Source organism: Propithecus coquereli, unplaced genomic scaffold, assembly GCF_000956105.1.
Source record: "Propithecus coquereli isolate 6110/MARCELLA unplaced genomic scaffold, Pcoq_1.0 Scaffold150, whole genome shotgun sequence".
In the NCBI taxonomy this organism is placed as follows: domain Eukaryota; kingdom Metazoa; phylum Chordata; class Mammalia; order Primates; family Indriidae; genus Propithecus; species Propithecus coquereli.
Window position 1 is genome coordinate 2,084,718 of NW_012139414.1, and position 17,438 is coordinate 2,102,155.

At 56.2% G+C, this 17,438-nt stretch overlaps 1 protein-coding gene across 1 annotated transcript; it reads left to right on the forward strand.

Annotated features, from left to right (window-relative positions):
- Nucleotides 1-2,786: 2,786 nt before the first annotated feature.
- Nucleotides 2,787-16,004, forward strand: NCF1 (neutrophil cytosolic factor 1). The gene is made up of 11 exons (XM_012640316.1): nucleotides 2,787-2,908; nucleotides 6,505-6,585; nucleotides 8,456-8,531; nucleotides 8,684-8,849; nucleotides 9,907-9,962; nucleotides 11,178-11,300; nucleotides 11,688-11,795; nucleotides 12,625-12,742; nucleotides 14,239-14,346; nucleotides 14,750-14,892; nucleotides 14,989-16,004. The coding sequence occupies exons 1-11, from the start codon at nucleotides 2,837-2,839 to the stop codon at nucleotides 15,108-15,110; spliced, it is 1,173 nt and encodes a 390-aa protein (XP_012495770.1). The 5' UTR covers nucleotides 2,787-2,836; the 3' UTR covers nucleotides 15,111-16,004.
- Nucleotides 16,005-17,438: the final 1,434 nt, after the last annotated feature.

Sequence of the window (17,438 nt, forward strand, 5' to 3'; positions counted from 1 at the left end):
CTCTCCTCCCTGCTAGCCTCACAAGGAACTTCCCTCTGGGACATTCCCACAGGCGGACTCCTCCCTCTTGAACCGCCCCCCCAACCCAATTATCATTCATTCACTCGTTCATCCAGTCACACCAGTCACACCGTTCCAGGGTAAGGCAGGGGAGCTCTACACTTCCCAGCTGTGGCCACTTATTTAACTTCTCTGTGCCTCAGTTTTCCTATCTGTGAAATGGGGAAAATGATAGGACCTAGTATCTGTTAGCCTCAATGTGAGCAGATGTCATCCCGAACAGAAAGCACTGAGAACGTGCCTGGCACAGGGCAGGGCCTTCCTGTCAGCTCCAGATGGAGCTGGGGGTCTGGCATCTAATACCCAGTGCTGGTTAACTAGATGTCTACTTATGATGTATAATAATAAGCTAAGCTGGGCAGTTTTCTACATATCTTACAAAGTTTTCAAAAATGCCATCTCCTCCCCTAAAAAATCCTCTCTCTCCCCATTACCTCCTTCCTTCATTTTTGTCTATTCCTTTTTAAAAAAATTTTTAAAAATCATTTAGTCCTGGTTTCATCCGTGCATTAAAGGAAATCCTTTCTCATCCTGGCAGAAAGGATTTTTGAGCCTGTTTACAGAGGTCGTTGCAAGGCCACACTCAGCACGTCATGCCTCTGCCACCCAGCAAACATTCCAGGCCAAGTGGGAGCACAGCCAAGCCACAGGAGAGTGGGAAGGTGGCCGCGGGCGGCTCAGGGCATCCGCAGGACGGGAAGGATGGCGGCGGGAGGGGAGGAAGTGCGAGGGCTGCAGCAAGCGCCGCCGCCACCGCGCCTTCCTGGCCCTTCCTCCGCCCCGTCTTGCCCAGGTGAGCACCGCCCGGTCTGCATCCTTGCTGGGGCCACACCATGGGTGACAGGGAAGGCCAGGGACAGACTGTCTGGCACGGGGAGGGGGGCATTTTAACAGCTCAGCCACTTGCGGGGAGCTGTGCTGCCAGGGGCCGCCCTCCCAACCACCTCGGGGTCACCTGAGGAAAGCCAGCCATCCAGTAACCCGCTCGGAACCTGTTTTTTGTTTTGTTTTCAACTTGGTATTGAAGTTAAAACACCCACAGAAAGAGGGCTCGCCACAAATCTTTCGAGTGTGCAGCTGGGTTGATTTTCAGAAAGTGCAGCCACTTGTGGAACCAGCGCCCTTCTCGAGAAGGGGCACACACCATGCGCCACCGCCTGCTCCCGGTGCCCCAGCCCACCCCACCCCAGGCCACCCCTGCTCCCCGCACCGCAGACTGGGCCCGGCAGGTTTTGAGCTTGGGATACACTCATCCTACGCAACGGGGCCTTGAGGCCGCCCGCCCCCCCCCCAAAACCGGGCCGGAAAGGTCAACAAAGGTGGGGGAAAACTCCCTGGCCGTGCCCAAGAACGGCCCAATGCCCCCGACCAACCCTCCGCCGGGGAAAAAGCCAAAAAGAACAGAAGAAAGAAAAAACCAAGGCCGGAAAAACCCGGGTGGGGGCCAGGGGGTGCAGGAGGCAGCAGGAGATGGGCCCTTTCTCAGTAAGTGAAGCACCTGCCAAGCAAACCTTCCAGAGCACATGAAAGGGACCCTACACCACTTCTTAGATAACAAAACCAGGAACACCCTCGAACTTGACTGAGTCATGTTGACAGTCCTGAAACAGCATGTCTTGGCTCCCCCTCTGCCAGACCCCATCCCTTCCCCCCAGCCAAGTCTAGCTGGGGACACGTGGCTCTCAGAGTGCTCTAGGTCCCCCAATCTTGGCATCCCCAGGTCTGGGCCGCACACTGGCCCTGCCCACTTTTCCTGAGCTCGGGCCAGCGTTGGGCGGTGCAGCCGGGACCTGCTGGGAGGCGGGGGCTGCAGCCAGACAACCTGAGTCTGCGGCTGGCCACCTGTGACCTTGGACTAGAGCATAAGCTCTGAGCCTCCCAGGCTTTAGTGACAGTGGGAGAAAGAGGCCTCACCTGTCCCCAGGCACGCTGCCCCTCTCCGTGCCTCTTTGTCCCAAATCCTCTTCCTGGCAGAACTGGAGCAGGAACGATTCATTGATCAGGATTTGAACTCAGGTCCTACTCAGTCTGTGCCATGTCCGTCCCGGCTGCCACTGGCCCTCAGCCACACACACGCCCGGGCTGTGCACCCAAGGCTGGCACACGGTGCGGTGGAGGTATGCGTTCACTCATTCACTGTGAAAGATGCGGTCACGATCCAGATATTCATGAGGGGCCCACTGTGTGCCACGCACAGATCCAGGGGCTGGGGCCAGAGCCCTTGAAGAAACAGGCCACGTCCTTGCGTTCACGGGGTGCTTGTTCTGGTCAGGAGAGACGTGAATTAAATCGGCACTACATCACTGATGGGAAGTGCCCTAGGAAAATAACGCAGGAAGCGGTTGGTGAGGAATGAAGTTCGCTATTTTATGTGAAGTTATCAATGTAGGCCTCTTGAGGGAGGTGACATTTGAGCAGAGAAAGGAGGGAGAGAGTTACAGATACGTGGGGAAGACAGCCAGGGGGAACAGCCAGTGCAAAGGCCCTGAAGTGGAAGCAGCTCGGATGTGTTCCCAGCGGAACCTCCACAGGGAGGACGAGGACGAGGACAAGCTGTCCCTGCACACGTGTGTGCGTGTGGCCACCCATGGCCACGCCAGGCGAGCCTGAAGAGTCTCCAGGAACTGAAAGAAGAAGTAAAGCCCTTTCTGCGCCCTCCCTGCCCCCTCTGCTCCCCCTCACCCCCAACCGCAACAGAAGGGACTTCCTCTTACCAGCGCATTTAAGGCCCAGCCTGAGCCGCCAGGACAAGACCAGGTCACAGCGCCTTCCAGCCATGGGGGACACCTTCATCCGGCACATCGCCCTCCTGGGCTTCGAGAAGCGCTTCGCCCCCAGCCAGCACTATGTGAGTAGCCCCGGGCGCCCCGCAAGAGTGGGGGGGGTGTGCACAGTAAGGGACAGTGCAGCCACCTGGGCCCCCTGGACCGGGAGGACGAAGGGGGCGCGGTCTTGGGCACGTGGCTCCCGGTCCTGGGCCCTGGATCTGCCCGCCCGGTACACAGTGGCTGCGGGCCCCTGACACCCAGAGATGCGCCCCGGCGCCCCGGCCCCGCCCTGGGGAGACAGCTGGCCTGGGACGCACCTGCCCGGCCCGCTCCCCCAGCCAGCCGCCTCACCCACGGCCCCGGCCCCAGCCAGGAGTCCGCTCCCTGCTCGCCTGCCACGGCCCTGCAGCCGGCCCTGAGGTCCACTGCCCGCCCTCCCTGACAGCTCAGCTCGTAGGGAGTGGCCCTTTCGGGACCCAGGCCGGGCAACTGGCGCTCTCTGTCCCCCTGCTCTTCTGGCGTCAGTTACATTAGAGTCTTATCCTCTCCAGTAGGGTCCCAGCATCACAGCGGTCAAAAAAGGGGCCCCTCCTGCCTGCGAGGGAGGGAGAAATACCTGCCCACACATGGCCGGCCCCTCACTGAGGGTCCCCAAGCCCAGAGGAAGACCAGGGAGGAACTCCCTTTAGTGAATTGTATGGCGCTTGTGTGGAGCATTTAGTCCTATGTGCCAAGACCTTTTTTCTTTCTCTGTAACTTTTTTTTGTTTTGGGGAGACAGGGTCTCGCTCTGTCACCCAGGCTGGAGTGCAGTGGCATTATCATAGCTCACTGCAACCTCCAACTCCTGGGCTCAAGTGATCCTCCTGCCTCAGCCTCCCGAGTAGCTGGGACTACAGGCTGTGCTAGGCTAATTTTTTTATTTTTATTTTTTATAGAGATGGCAAATCTCGTTATGTTGCTCAAACTGGTCTCGAACCTCTGGGCTCAAGCAATCCTCCCTCTTTGGCCTCCCAAAGTGCTAGGAATACAGACGTGAGCCACCTGCCTGGCCTGTAACTTTTACTTTTGAAATAATCTCACATTTACAGAAAGTTGCCCAAAGAGTAGCAATAACTCCAATATTTCTTCACACCTTTCTCTTTCTCTTTCTCTTTCTCTTTCTCTTTCTCTTTCTCTTTCTCTTTCTCTTTCTCTTTCTCTCTCTGAATATAAATTTTCTGACTCATTTGAGAGTAAGTTGAAGACATGTCTCTTTACCCCTAAATACTAGGTGGTGTGTATTTCTTAGAATCAAAGACATTCTCTTCCATAACCGCAATGCACATGTGTCATAATCAGGAAATAGTTAATACAACACTATTATCCAAACCCCAGACTTTATTCAGATTTCCCCAATCATCCTACTTGTCCTCTGCAATAAAAGCTCGAAGTCCGGAATCCAATTCGGGATCAATCAGCTGTCATATCCTTTAGCTTCTTTCATCTGGATCTGTCTTAATCAGCTTTTCTTTGTTTTTGCCACTTCTGCATTTCGAAGCGAGCGGCCAGTTACTATGTGGAAATATCCCTCGATTTGGGTTTATCGGACACTTCTTCATTAGATTCAGGTGATGCCTCTAGGGCAGGGACATCTTGGAGGTGATGCTGTGTTGTTCTCGTGGGATCCCGTCAGGTGACATGCAGTTTTGACTTGTTCTGATGTTGGAGACGTTAACTTTGACACCTAGGTCACGGACGTGTCTTGCAAGTTCCTCTATTGTAAACTTATGATTTGTCCCTTTGCAATTAACAACAAACTCCAGGGAGATTCTTTGAAACTATGTGAATATCCTGCCCCTGGTAACTCGTGCCTAGATCTAATTATACTATAATGATCACGAAAGAGTGATTTTTTTAACTCTCTCATTCCTTCTGCATCTATTAGTTAACATTTTACTATAAGAGTCTTCCCTTTTCCCATATTTACTTGTTTACTGATATCAATGTGGATGCATAGATTCCTATTTTATTCAATGGGTTATAATCCATTCCTATCATTACTTATTTTGATGCTCGGATTGTCCCATATTTGGCCAGTGGGAGCTCCTTCAAGCCGGCTTCTCCGCCCTTTTGACACGACCCACCAGCCTTTGAGCATGTCCTCACTTCTGGCACAATGTGCTCCAGGTTTATCTAGCACTTTCCGGCCCCAGCCCTGGACTCAGCCATTTTTGGTGCTTTTTTAGTGGGGAGGGAAATTAGAACCCAAGGTCTGGAAGCAAGGTGTGCTCATTGGCACTGGGCATCATCGCTTGCATCCTTTCAGCACACAGACCAGGGAAAATAGCAATTTCATATGATCCTTGCCTTTCACCATTTGATATTGCACCGTGAGAACCCTGCTCCCAGCAAGATCAACCTATCTACTCTTTTGCTTAATCCTACAGTACGCGTAAGGTTGTTTCAGAATTACTCCGCCCATACCACAGTAGGTGTATAACGAGCAATACACCTACTAACCTATTTGTTCAAATCGTTCTTTGCAATTCTTTGTGTCCTTTTATCTTTAGATAGAGGGTAATAAAACTGCTGTAACTAAAAGTTACTTGGATTATTTCTTTTCCATTTTTCTTTAATATGGTTATGTTACTGATTTGGTGTAGAGCTAAGTTCATTTGTTTCTGTCTGCTTTCAATTTGGAGGCTTTAAAAAAACCTTTGTTGATTTAATTTTATTTTTAAATATGTAAAATATTTTTTAATTAAATATGTAAAATATTAACATGTGTTCAAACATGAAAATGTGACAAAAAGATATGCTCAGAGACTTATCCTGGTTTATTTTTCCTGTGTTTCCATTTGCAAAAAGAAGTAGACATCTGTCTAAATTTTTACACTTTTTTCTTCTTTACTACACATACATAATAAACAAGTTGACATGCTATATATGCTTTTTGCATTTTGCTATAACATCCTGGAGTTCCCTTCAAATTAATTCATTGAGTCTCTCTTATGTTTTTGACATCTGCTTAATAGTCCATTGTACCAATATGCCATTGTTTATTCAAACAACTGATTAGATTGTTTTCACTATTTTACACCTAATTATCCTGTATTTATATTACTATAAGTTGAACACCTCTTTATATGTTTGAGTTACATACATATGTGTGTGGGTGCATGCTCTGAACTGTTCATGATTTTTGCCCATTTTTCTATCAGATTTTTGTCTTTTTTCCTTCACGATGCCCAGCTATTATTTAAAAATTTTTTTTGTAGAGCCAGGGTCTTGCTATGTTGCCCAGCTGGTCTTGGACTCCTGGCTTTAAGCGATCTTCCTGTCAGCCTCCCACACTGCTGAGATCACAGGCATGAGCCACTGTGCCCGGCCATTTGTTGAGTTTTGAGCATTACCATCATTCTAGAACACTCCTTCATGCTCCAGTCATTCCTCTCCTGCCCCCAGAGACAACCACTGTTCTTACTGTTTTTCACCTTAAATTCGTTTTGTTTGCTCTAGAATGTCATAGATTCTTCTGGGTCCATCATATCTGTGCCTTTTCTGTGGCCCAGGCAACCCCAAAGATCTCCCTCACCCAAATCCCCGGGCTTCCCCCAGTGGGTAGAGGGCAGCCAGGTGCGTGGCGAGGCCCCCTTGGAAGCTGAACGAGGTGCCCCACCCTGGCCTCCCCCCAGGTGTACATGTTCCTGGTGAAGTGGCAGGACCTGTCCGAGAAGGTGGTCTACCGGCGCTTCACGGAGATCTACGAGTTCCACGTGAGTGTTGAGGATGGCAGGAGGGAGGGGACAGAAACAGAGAAGGCAGGAAAAACAGGCAAGAGAAGAAGGGGTCTAATTGACAGTCTTGTACTTCTACTCCATCAGTAACGAGGGAAGGGGTTTCAGCCTGGAAGCTGGTTTCTAAAAATTCACCTCTTCTTGTCATTAAAGCATATTTTGTTGTGGTAAATATTTGTAACATAACCTTTGCCATTTTAACCGTTTTAGGTGTCCAATCCAGTGGCATTAGTACTTTCACCGTCTCTTGCAACCATCACCCACTATCCACTTCCAGAATTTTTCGTCTTCCCAGATAGGAGCTCTGGACCCATTCAACACTAATTCAAAGGGATATTCTTATGGGGTGGACCTGCCCTGTCCCTGCAGGGAGCAGCCTGGCCGGGGTCCCCACGAGGTTCGCATCCCCGGAGCTAGCCGGGCATGGCCACTGGCACAAACAGGCTCCCTCGTGTACCAGAAGGACGTTAATAATACTGATGCCCAGGAAAGCAGGTCCTCTTGCTTGTGGGTGTCTGCGGTCACCAGGGTTCCCGTGAAAGAATCCCGTAGGTTCTAGAAGGGAGGGCCCCGACACCAGCGATTGGTTGGACAGAATTGGGGGTGTCCATGAGGACGTCGTGGTGTGCAGAGCTCAGCTGCTGGGTCCTGGTCTGAGACAGGGACAGGTGGACGCAGGGGCCACCAAAGCCAGATCCCAGCCCCTAGCCCTGGGTGACCCCCCGCCCCTCGCCACACACACGCTGAGTCCAAGGACAGCACGAAGCACTGCTCAGCAATGTATACAGGCGGCATCAGCACTGTTTGCCTCCTTCTCCATCTTGTTGCTGTCACTGGGTTCTTGAGTTTTTGAGACCTGTCCTCACTGCTATGTGTGTCATTCCGTCTCACCTCTTTAGAAGGTTCTAGGTCATTTCATTGTAGACTAAGCCCCCTTTATTGACTGCTGGATCGTCTGATTCCCAGCGCCTCCTAGGTGCCGGGCGTGTCTGGCTGTGAGCAGGACAGGTGGCGGGGTGAGGGCCGTGGGGGGAGCAGAAAGCAGATGCAAATCCTCCCCACGCCCCTGGACCTCAGGAGTCAGGAAAACAAAGGGAGCGTGAGTCATTCACATGGTGTGTTAAATGGCGATGAGAACCATGGAGAGGGATAGGGCAGGGCGGGGGGACAGGGAGGGCGTGGGAGGAGGGGCCACTGTCAATGCTGTGCTCTGGGGAGGGGCTGAAGGAGGAGAGGGAGAGAAAGAGAGAGACAGAGACAGACAGAGACAGAGAGTGCTCTATTTATATACGTAAGGGAAGAACGGGAATAGCAAGTGCAAAGGCCCTGGGGCAGGTGCAGGCCTGGAGTGTTCCTGCGTCACAGAGGAGGAGAGCAAGTGGGGGGCAGGTGACATGCAGATCACATGGGTCCTTGTGGACTAACCAAGGCCACTGACATCCCCTCTGAGTGAGCTGGGAACCAGGTGAGCCCTGAGCAGAGGAGGGGCAGGATCCAACTTGGGTTTTAAGAGGACTCTTCTGACAGCTGGACTGAGGATGGACAGGATGGGAGTGGGAGAGGTGTACGGAGGTCGTTGTCATAATCCAGGCCTGGTGGTGGCTTGGGGCCAGGGTGGCAGTGGATGTGGCGGGCAGGGGCCAGGTTCTGGAGAGATTTGGGGCGTAGAAACAAAAGGATTTGCTGGAGACCTGGACGTGGGGTGGGAGAGAAAGACAGAGGGATCAAGGTTGCACCGGTGTCTCCAGCCACAGGGATTCGGAGGAACTTAGGTTGTTTCCAGCTTTGTGCTTTTACAGTGTTGCAATAATGAATATTCCTTCACACCTTCCTTTCCTTTCATGTTTAGAAAACCCTAAAAGAAATGTTCCCCATCGAGGCGGGGGATATCAACCCAGAGAACAGGATCATTCCCCACCTCCCAGGTGAGGAGTGGGGCTGGGTCACCTGTCCTGGGTCCCCTCACCTGCCCTCCTAGCGGCCCCTGGCCGGGCCCCTCTCTGGCCACTCCGGCCACCTCTCTGGCCACTCCGGCCACTTGAACTGGTCGTTGAGTTCACGAGTCCTCTGGTGCCAGCCCCCAGGTGGTTTGACGGGCAGCGGGCCACCGAGAACCGCCAGGGCACACTCACCGAGTACTGCGCCACGCTCATGGGGCTGCCTGCCAAGATCTCCCGCTGCCCCCACCTCCTCGACTTCTTCAAGGTGCGCCCCGACGACCTCAAGCTCCCCACAGACGGCCAGTGAGTGGTTCCCTCCCCCCACTGGGCACGGGAGGGAACAGGGGCTGGACGTTTCCCATTTTATAGGCAAGAGACTGAAGCTCAGAGAGGGACAGCCACTTGCCCAAGATCACACAGCCGGACAGAGAAAGAGGCAGGATTCCAACTCTGGCTGTGTGACCTGCCGAGTCTCCCCCTGGATCCTTCCGAGCCTCGTGGTGCTGGGGAGGTGCTCTGGGCTAAGGGCTGAAGTCCTGGGTCCTCATCCTGACCCTGTGGCCACCTGGCCATGGGACCTAGAGCCCCACTGGTCACCGCCGTTCCCTGAGGAGGTTCCCCATCTGTAACGGGTGGCGAGGACCCGCCCTGTAGGGCGTGGGGCGATGCCTCTGCCGCTGCCCTGGGTCTCCTCTGCCCACGGCCCTGCGTGGACGGTACCTGAGGCTGAGTGAGCTCCGGGCAGCCAGGGAGGTCCCCCTATCCGACCCTCTCTGGTCACTGAAGCTCAGGGGCCAGGCCTGGAGGACAGGACTGCCCCTTGCCAAGGCACCCAGGCCACCAAGACATAGATGGCATTGCTCAGGCAGGCGCTTACTGACCCTTGAATGTGCCTCCTGGCCCAAGCAAGGGCGGCTGTCACTGGCCGGGAGGGCCTGGGATTGGGGGGCTCACCCTGGGGCTCCCCTGCCTGTCGCCTGCTCTCTCCTGAGGCTCCGGAAGACAGAGATGGCCCACGGGCTGCTGAGAGCCTCTCGCAGGCTGGGGGCATCGCGTTAGCCGGCGGGAGGCAGAGGGGCTCGCTCTCGTCTACAGACGGTGCCGCCCTCGTGGGGTCTGCAGGAGGCGGGGTCATGTCCTCCTCCTGTCCCTCCCTCCGGTATCGCGTATTGAGCAGAGGTCCCCTCTGTCACTCCCCAAAGCCCTTCCCTTGCCAGTCCAGTCGCTTCCTTCTCTCTGCAGTGGCCCCGTTTCCCTCGTCCCTTTTTCTCTTGGGAAGTTCTTCTGTAGGTCTGCCCAGAGCCTGTCCTTCCCCAGTAGGAAGCCGAGTGTCTGACCAGACCGTTCGTTCCCTCCCCAGGACGAAGAAGCCAGAGACGTACCTGATGCCCAAAGACGGCAAGAGTAGTGTGGCGGGTGAGAGGACGGGGCACCGGCGGTGGGGGGGACCCAGGGTTGGGATGCAGGGAAGAGGGCAGGGGTGGGGGCAGGTTGGGAGGGCTCTTGGCTGGGTCTTTGGGGGTCACTGGGGAGTGAAAGGGGCCCCTTGCAGGTGGCAGTGCGTCCTCACCTCCGTGGCCACAGAGCCTGGCACAGACAACTCCCAGTAGCCTTGGGGATGTTTGTGGCCGAAGGAATGAACAGGTTTGGGGGCCAGGGGGGCTTTGGAGGTGACGCAGAGGCATGTCTGTTCCCAATCTTTATTGCACAGTGCTTGGTAATAATAACACCTAACATGCACGGAGCACTTGCTCTGTGCCAGGCACGATGTTAAAGGTGCTAACTCACATGACCATCCCTAGCCCAATATGAGATAGGCACCGCCGTGCCGTGACCCCATTGTGCGGCTGGGCACACCGAGGCTGGATGTAAGTTGAGACTCTTGCCAGGGTCACCCAGCGACTGAGTGGCGGAGCAGGGTTTGAGCCAGCCAGGGGGATGCCCAGACAAGGACTCTGGGCTGCTCTGAGGGACTGGCCAGCGCCGCCGCAACAAAGGAGCGCGGGCTGGGCGGTTTGAGGACAGAAGGGAATGTTCTCACGGTTCTAAGGCTGGAGCCCCGCACCAAAGTGCGACAGGGTTGGTTTCTCCTGAGGCCGCTCTCCTTGGCTGACAGACTGTCCTCGTCTGGCCTCTCTCCGCCTGCACGTCCCCGGTGTCTCTTGCTCCTCCTCCGAGGACACCTGCCATATTGGATTAGGGCCCCTCCCTTGTCACCTCATTTTAACTGAATTGCCTCTTACAAGACCCTGTATCCGAATGTGGTCACATTCTAAGATGCTGGGGGTTGGGGCTTCAACATGCGGATTTAGGGGGACAATCCGGTCCATAGCAAGCAGCATCAGCATATCTGGGGGTGCTGGTGAGGAACGCAGGCTCAGGCCCCACTGCGGACCTACCGAGTGGGGTCCCAGGGGACTGGGTGCACGTCGAAGTTGGGAAAGGCCACTCGAGGCCACTCCCTAACCTCATCAAATGAGAACGAGGATGCGTTCGAAGTGGGGGCCGGAGCCCGGAGCTCGCCAGGCTCTCAGAAGTGCGGGCCTTGCAGAGACCGGGGATGGCAGTGCCTGTTTTGGTGGCTGGCACGGGGACCCGCCCCTGAGGTCCTCTGCCCTCCCTCTGCCCCAGACATCACGGGCCCTATCATCCTGCAAACGTACCGCGCCATCGCTGACTACGAGAAGAGCTCGGGCTCCGAAATGGCTCTGGCCACGGGCGACGTGGTGGACGTCGTGGAGAAGGGCGAGAGCGGTAGGGTCCTCGCCCCGCCAGGGCTCGGCAGCCTCTGGCCTCCTTCCGGCCTGGCCCAAGGGTGGGGGCCCGGCTCCCTCAGGTGCCCTGAACGTCCTCCCCACACCGCGGGTCGCCCACTCTGAGAGTGCGCCCTGGGGTGGCCGTGGGCGTCCTTGCGGAGTCCTGTGTGGGGGCCCTGCTCACAGGAAGTGGGTTCAGAGCTGGAATTCTGAGAGCCCGTGTGTGGGTGTGTGTGATTTTGGTGTTGAGTGTGGTGAAGGGGACGCTTTGCAATCTGAGTGCTGGATGTCCGTGTGCCTGTGTCCGTGTGTCTGTACCACCCCCGATGGCTGAGGGGGCTGCCAGGCCCTGCCCCTCAGTCCCCTCCTCTCCACCCTGGCACAGGCTGGTGGTTCTGCCAGATGAAGGCGAAGCGTGGCTGGGTCCCGGCGTCCTTCTTGGAGCCCCTGGACGGTCCGGACGAGGCAGAGGATCCGGAGCCCAACTATGCAGGTGCTCCTGCCCCCCCAGGCCACGGGGGTGTGGGAGGAAGAGGCAGGGAGGCGCGGGGATATTGAGTGGCTGCCTCGGGGCCTGGCCTGACTGCTGGCTGGGCAGAGGGGAAGTCAGGGCTGAGCCCCATCACCTCTGTCTTGGGGGCCCAGGTGGGTCTTGACGCCCTTGGTCAGCACAGGGAACCAGGAGGTAGATCAGAGGGTGGGGGAGGGGAGGGGGTCAGCCTGGGACATGTGGTGGCCCCCGGCATGGGGCCAGTTCCAGTGGGAAGCTGAGTGATGAGCTGGCTGGAGGTGGTGGCGTCATCCCTGACCAGATGGGGAAAACTGGCAGTCCCAGGCCGGATGGGGCCTGCATTAAGTTAAAAAAAGTTAGAATTCGTTGTCCATATTTTAAAATAGATTTCGCCAGGTGATGTGGATTTACGGCTCCCCTTTAAACACTGGGAAAGGCCTGCAGCCCCATGTGCTAACAGCTGGCTGGAGTTGAGTGGCTCCTGGTGCCACGTGGGTGTTGGTCCCCACCTACTGCACAGCTGGCCACTTCTCGTATGTGGGGGCCTGGCCGGGCCTCTGTCACTGTGGAGCTCGTGGCCCCCAGTGTGGACGGTGGTGGATGGGAGTGGGCAGCACACCTGTGCGCAGTGGGCAGAAGTCCAGAGTGCGCCCTGGGAGCCGGTGGCAGGAGGAGCGTGGGGTGAGCCAGAGCAGGGGACCGCGGGCTCCAGGGGGCTCTGGAACAATTGGGGGAGCTCGAGGCCCAGAGAGGAGAGGAGGGGTGGTGAGCAGACCCTTACACTGTGTCCTGTGCCCCCACCGTGGACCAGGCGAGCCCTACATCACCATCAAAGCCTACACAGCCGTGGAGGAGGACGAGGTGTCCCTGCTCGAGGGTGAGACCATTGATGTCATTCATAAGCTCCTGGACGGCTGGTGGGTCGTCAGGTAGGAGAGCCCCTCCACCCCCACTGCCCCCACCCGGGAGTCAGCCCTGGCCAGGGCACAGTCTGTTTGGGCTCTGGGCTGATTTGTCTGTGTGTCTGTGTGACTCTGGGTAAGCCACTGCCCCTCTCGGTGCTGTTTCCATCTTGGTAGCAGGTGAGTGAGGAGCCAACCTTGCCTGTCTTGTGGGGCTCAGTGTCCTTGTCCAAATGGGTTCATTTTTCCTTTATGACTTAGGATCTCTTCCTGACCAGCCCAGTGTTCCTTCTCTGGCAACACTGGTGAACTGCTGCACAATTGATTACTTTCCTTTTCCCTTTAAGACGGTTTTTTTTTTTTGAGACGGAGTCTTGCTCTGTCACCCCAGGTAGGCTGTGGTGTCAGCCTAGTTCACAGCAACCTCAAACTCCTGGGCTCAAGCAATCCTCCTGCCTTAGCCTCCCGGGTAGCTGGGACTACAGTTACGCACCACCGTGCCTGGCTAATTTTTTTATTTTTAATAGAGACGGAGGTCTCGCTCTTGCTCAGGCTGGTCTCGAACTCCTGAGCTCAAGAGATCCTCCTGCGTCAGCTTCCCAGAATGCTAGGATTCCAGGCGTGAGCCACTGCACCCGGCCCTATTAAAACTTTCATTGCAATTCATATCTGTTTATTCCCAAAGAATGTAGGAATACTAATTATTTTATTCTGGTTCTGGGAAAGCAGGATCTAGGGGCTTGTTGGGCCATTTTCCTGCAGCCACGGGGCCTCCCAGGTCCTTGCTGGGGTTTTCAGAACCCTGGGTAACAGGGCCAGCCCGTGACCCCAGCAAGCTTGTCCCGAGGCTGTGACCACAACACACATACCCCCTGCCTGGGCCGCCACAAATACCCCTCCCCCTGAATCTTCTTGTGATTTTCCCACCAGCCAAGAATTAGGAGTTTTACCGTGTGACATCCGTGTTGTGTGAAGTCTGTGTTGTGCAATGTGTTTTTTTTTCCTCCTAAATATAGTATTGACAATGGACAGGAAAATATCTTCAACAAGTGGTGCTGGAACAGCTGGATATCCATATGGAAAAAAACCAAAAAGCAAACCCCGACCCCTACCTCTCACTATACACAAACATTTATTTCCCATGGACCACAGGTTTTACCAACTGTAAACCTAAAACTAAGAAGCGTTTTGAAGAAAGCATAGAAGAACTTGGTGACTCGGAGGCGGGCAACAGTTCTTGACACAAAGGCAGGCACCCTAAGAGGAGACGGAGAAATACAGTCTTACAGCAAATACATGTCCCCTGGGGGACCTGGATCTGCTCACTTCCTCTGCGCAAACCCTGCCGGAGAGCTGGGAGGGCCTGTGTTGCGCAGAGGAGGAAACTGAGGCCCTCAGGGGCAGGGTCTTGTTTGCAACCTCTCAGCCTGCCTTGACCCCAACTGTTAAGGGGAGCCCTGAACCTCCCCATCTCTCAGCACCCCAAGACGACTGCCTGACCTCAAGGGCTGCCTCTGTTGCAGGAAAGGAGACGTCACAGGTTACTTCCCGTCCCTGTACCTACAAAAGTCGGGGCAGGACCCGGCCCAGGCCCGACGCCAGATCACAAAACGAGGGGCGCCGCCCCGCAGGTGAGCGGGGGTCCCTGGGGCTGGGGGCCGGGCGGCGCCGAGGGGAGTTCGCTCTGTCGGTCCAGGCCCTGGATTGGCAGTGCCGGGCTAGGGAGAAGGGGCAGGGTTCCCAGCCTGGGTGGGGGAGGCAGGACCCTCACCGGGTCAAGTGGCTGGACGCGCCCTCCCGCGAGGCCCAGGGCCCTGGGGGATGGTCGCGAGGACGGTGGCAGCCCCGGAGGCTCCCCGGGGAGGAGGGCAGGCCGAACGCCGGAGAGGGAGTGGGACACGGGCCTGGGCTCCACGGCAAAGCAGGGTCAGTGTCGCGAAGGGGACATCCTCGGGTCAGTCTGGGGACCCCCGGGGGCGCCCCTCCTGCCGGGACGCGCCCGGGCCCTGACGACGCGCCGTCCCGCTGAGCCAGGTCGACCATCCGCAACGCGCACAGCATCCACCAGCGGTCGCGGAATCGCCTCAGCCAGGACGCCTACCGCCGCAACAGCGTCCGCTTCCTGCAACAGCGGCGCCGCCAGGCGCGGGGCGCGCAGGGCGCCGGGAGCCCCTTGCGTGAGTGCGGCCAGGCGGGGCCAGGGGAGAGGCGTGGCCGGGGCGTGTCCAGGGGCGGGGCGGGGCCTCTGACCCAGCCGCGCTGTCCGCCCGCAGAGGAGGAGCCGCAGACCCAGCGCGCGAAGCCGCAGCCTGCTGTGCCCCCGCGGCCAAGCGCCGACCTCATCCTGACCCGCTGCAGCGAGAGCACCAAGAGGAAGCTGGCGCCCGCCGTCTGAGGCCCGGGCGCAGGCCCCAGATAGCGCCCAGCCGCTCCGCCACCTCCCGCCCCTGTCCCTGTATATACGTGCACTATATAGGCTGGTGCCTGGATGCCGCGGGCAGCCCTGGGCCCTCGCCCCACGTGGCTCTCAGCCACCCTCAATAAATGTTGCTTGAAGTGGACAGAGGCTCTGCAGAGGCGCAGGGCGGACTGGGCTCCGCCCTAGAATGAGGACAGGGGCTGTGAACTCTGCTGAGAGGAAGTTGCAAGAGCTGAGGTCCTGTTGCATACTGCCCTGGCCTTGGCCAAGAACAGGTTTGCACAAGGCCAAGTGCAAGAGGAACTTCCGGTTCCCTGCTGACCATGAGTCTGGACAGAAACCCCCTGCTTGGACTCTGGCCGAAGAATCCTGAAGATGAGTGGACACAGCGCAGGGGGCCAGCCCAGTCTCGTAACAGGGCGTGACCCTGTAGCTGTATCTAAACTTTGTAATTTAGGTATGGGGGTATCCTCTGATTATTCACCGAGACCCTGCCCCAATTAGGCGGTTGTACCAGGAAGCATTGGCCAATGAACAGACCCTCACCGCTTACCTTAGCGTTGCTGCCAGCCCAGGGCCTGGAAGTCTTTGCCGGTGGGTCTAACCCAAAATGCAAAAGACACTAAGGTGCAAAGTGGAGCTGCAAATCTTTTGAAAGATGCTGCTTGTCATGAAGGCCTCGAGTTCCCCTCCTAAGCAAAAGTAGCTACGTGAGGGCAGGCAAGGCCAATCCCGTTAGAGATGAGAGAAAACTGCTAAGGGGACAGATGCCAGTCAAGAGAATAATCTGACCATCAACGGATTGGCGAGGCCTCGAGAAAACCACGGAGCCCTTAACTAGTTTTGCATTTTGCAGACACTTGTTGCTGCTTGCTGTTGCTGCTGTTAAACACAGTATAAAATACTTATTTTCATAATTTTTAGTTTCGTTTTTTTCCAAGATGGAGTCCTGATCAAATATTTTCCCCATGTTTTTTCTGTATTTCTCTATATTTCCCTTGAAGTCACCTTGCGCGGGTACCAGTGTCGCATGCTCAGGAGGGGGTTCAAGGTGGGCGCAGTGGCCAGGAAGGCATGCCCGCAGGGAAGGACGGCACAGACAAGGGGGTGTGTGCCCGAAGGTGCTGGCTCTGAGTAAGCCCCACACCATCTGTTCACCCAACAATTTTCTCAAGGCCAGGCATACGCTGGGTGCGTTGTATCATTTCAGGTTCTGAGAACAGCCCTGTCAGGTAGGTATTTTACGGATGAGGAAACCAAAGCCAGGAAAGTTTAGGTGATTTGCTTAAGGCAATACAGCCAGAAGATGGCCGTGCTGGGAGGTGGAGCAGGACTTTTCTTCCTGATGCCGAAACCATACTGGATCCCACACACTATCCTCACCCCGCAGAGCTCATGGTCTGTGGGTCAGACCTCGTGGTGGGTGCTGTGCCTGAGGGGCGCTCAGAGGAGGGGGGTGAGCACACAGGCACATGCCAGGCTGAGTGAGGGGCCTGGCTCCACAGACCCCCAGCCCCTGGGGCCTATGTTGGAGAAGTGACCAGCTCCTTCCTCTGCCCATCCTAGGAGGCGAAGACAGGGCCTTGGGACAGATGGAGTGCACCCCCACCCCTGGGAACTGACAGGCCCCCAAATCCAGCCCTCAGCCCCCCAGCTCCCCGACCACACCACTCGCAAGTGTCTGTTTGCAGACACCCCATTGCCGTGACCAAAACCCACCCCCACCCATTCCAGTTTCGGCTCAGTCCCATGAGGGACAGTGCTGGTCAGTGGCCACTGTACCTCAGCCTACCTTGGTCCCAACACACATTCCAGGGTAAAGAAAGAATCGCAGGGCCTTAGGAGTTGCCTCAAAGCAGAACCAGCCCCATGAATGGTCCAGCCAACAGAAGGCAGCCTAGACTGAGCCCTGCTGTCCCCACCCGCTAGGGAGCCAGACACGTGACAGATGACAAGTGCAGAAGCTGCATAACAGACACCTACGAGCTATCTCAGGAACAGTGGCTGCTCAGCAATGAAGCACATGGACTCCTGAGTCACATGGACCCGGGTTTGAATCCTGCGTGATCTTGGGCAAGCCACTCAACCACTCTGAGCCTGAGCTGCCTGTCTATAAAACGAGGGGCTGATCTTCTCCCCCTGCAGGGCCACACCTCTGACATGAGGTGTTGCCATGTGTTCAGGTGCACCAGGAATTGGCCGACCCTGGGTTCCTTCTCCAAGAAGTGAGCCTCTGAGCTCCCCAGCTGTGTCTGCAGTCGACGCCCAAAGACAGGAAGTGCCTGTGGTGGAGTCATTCGCCCT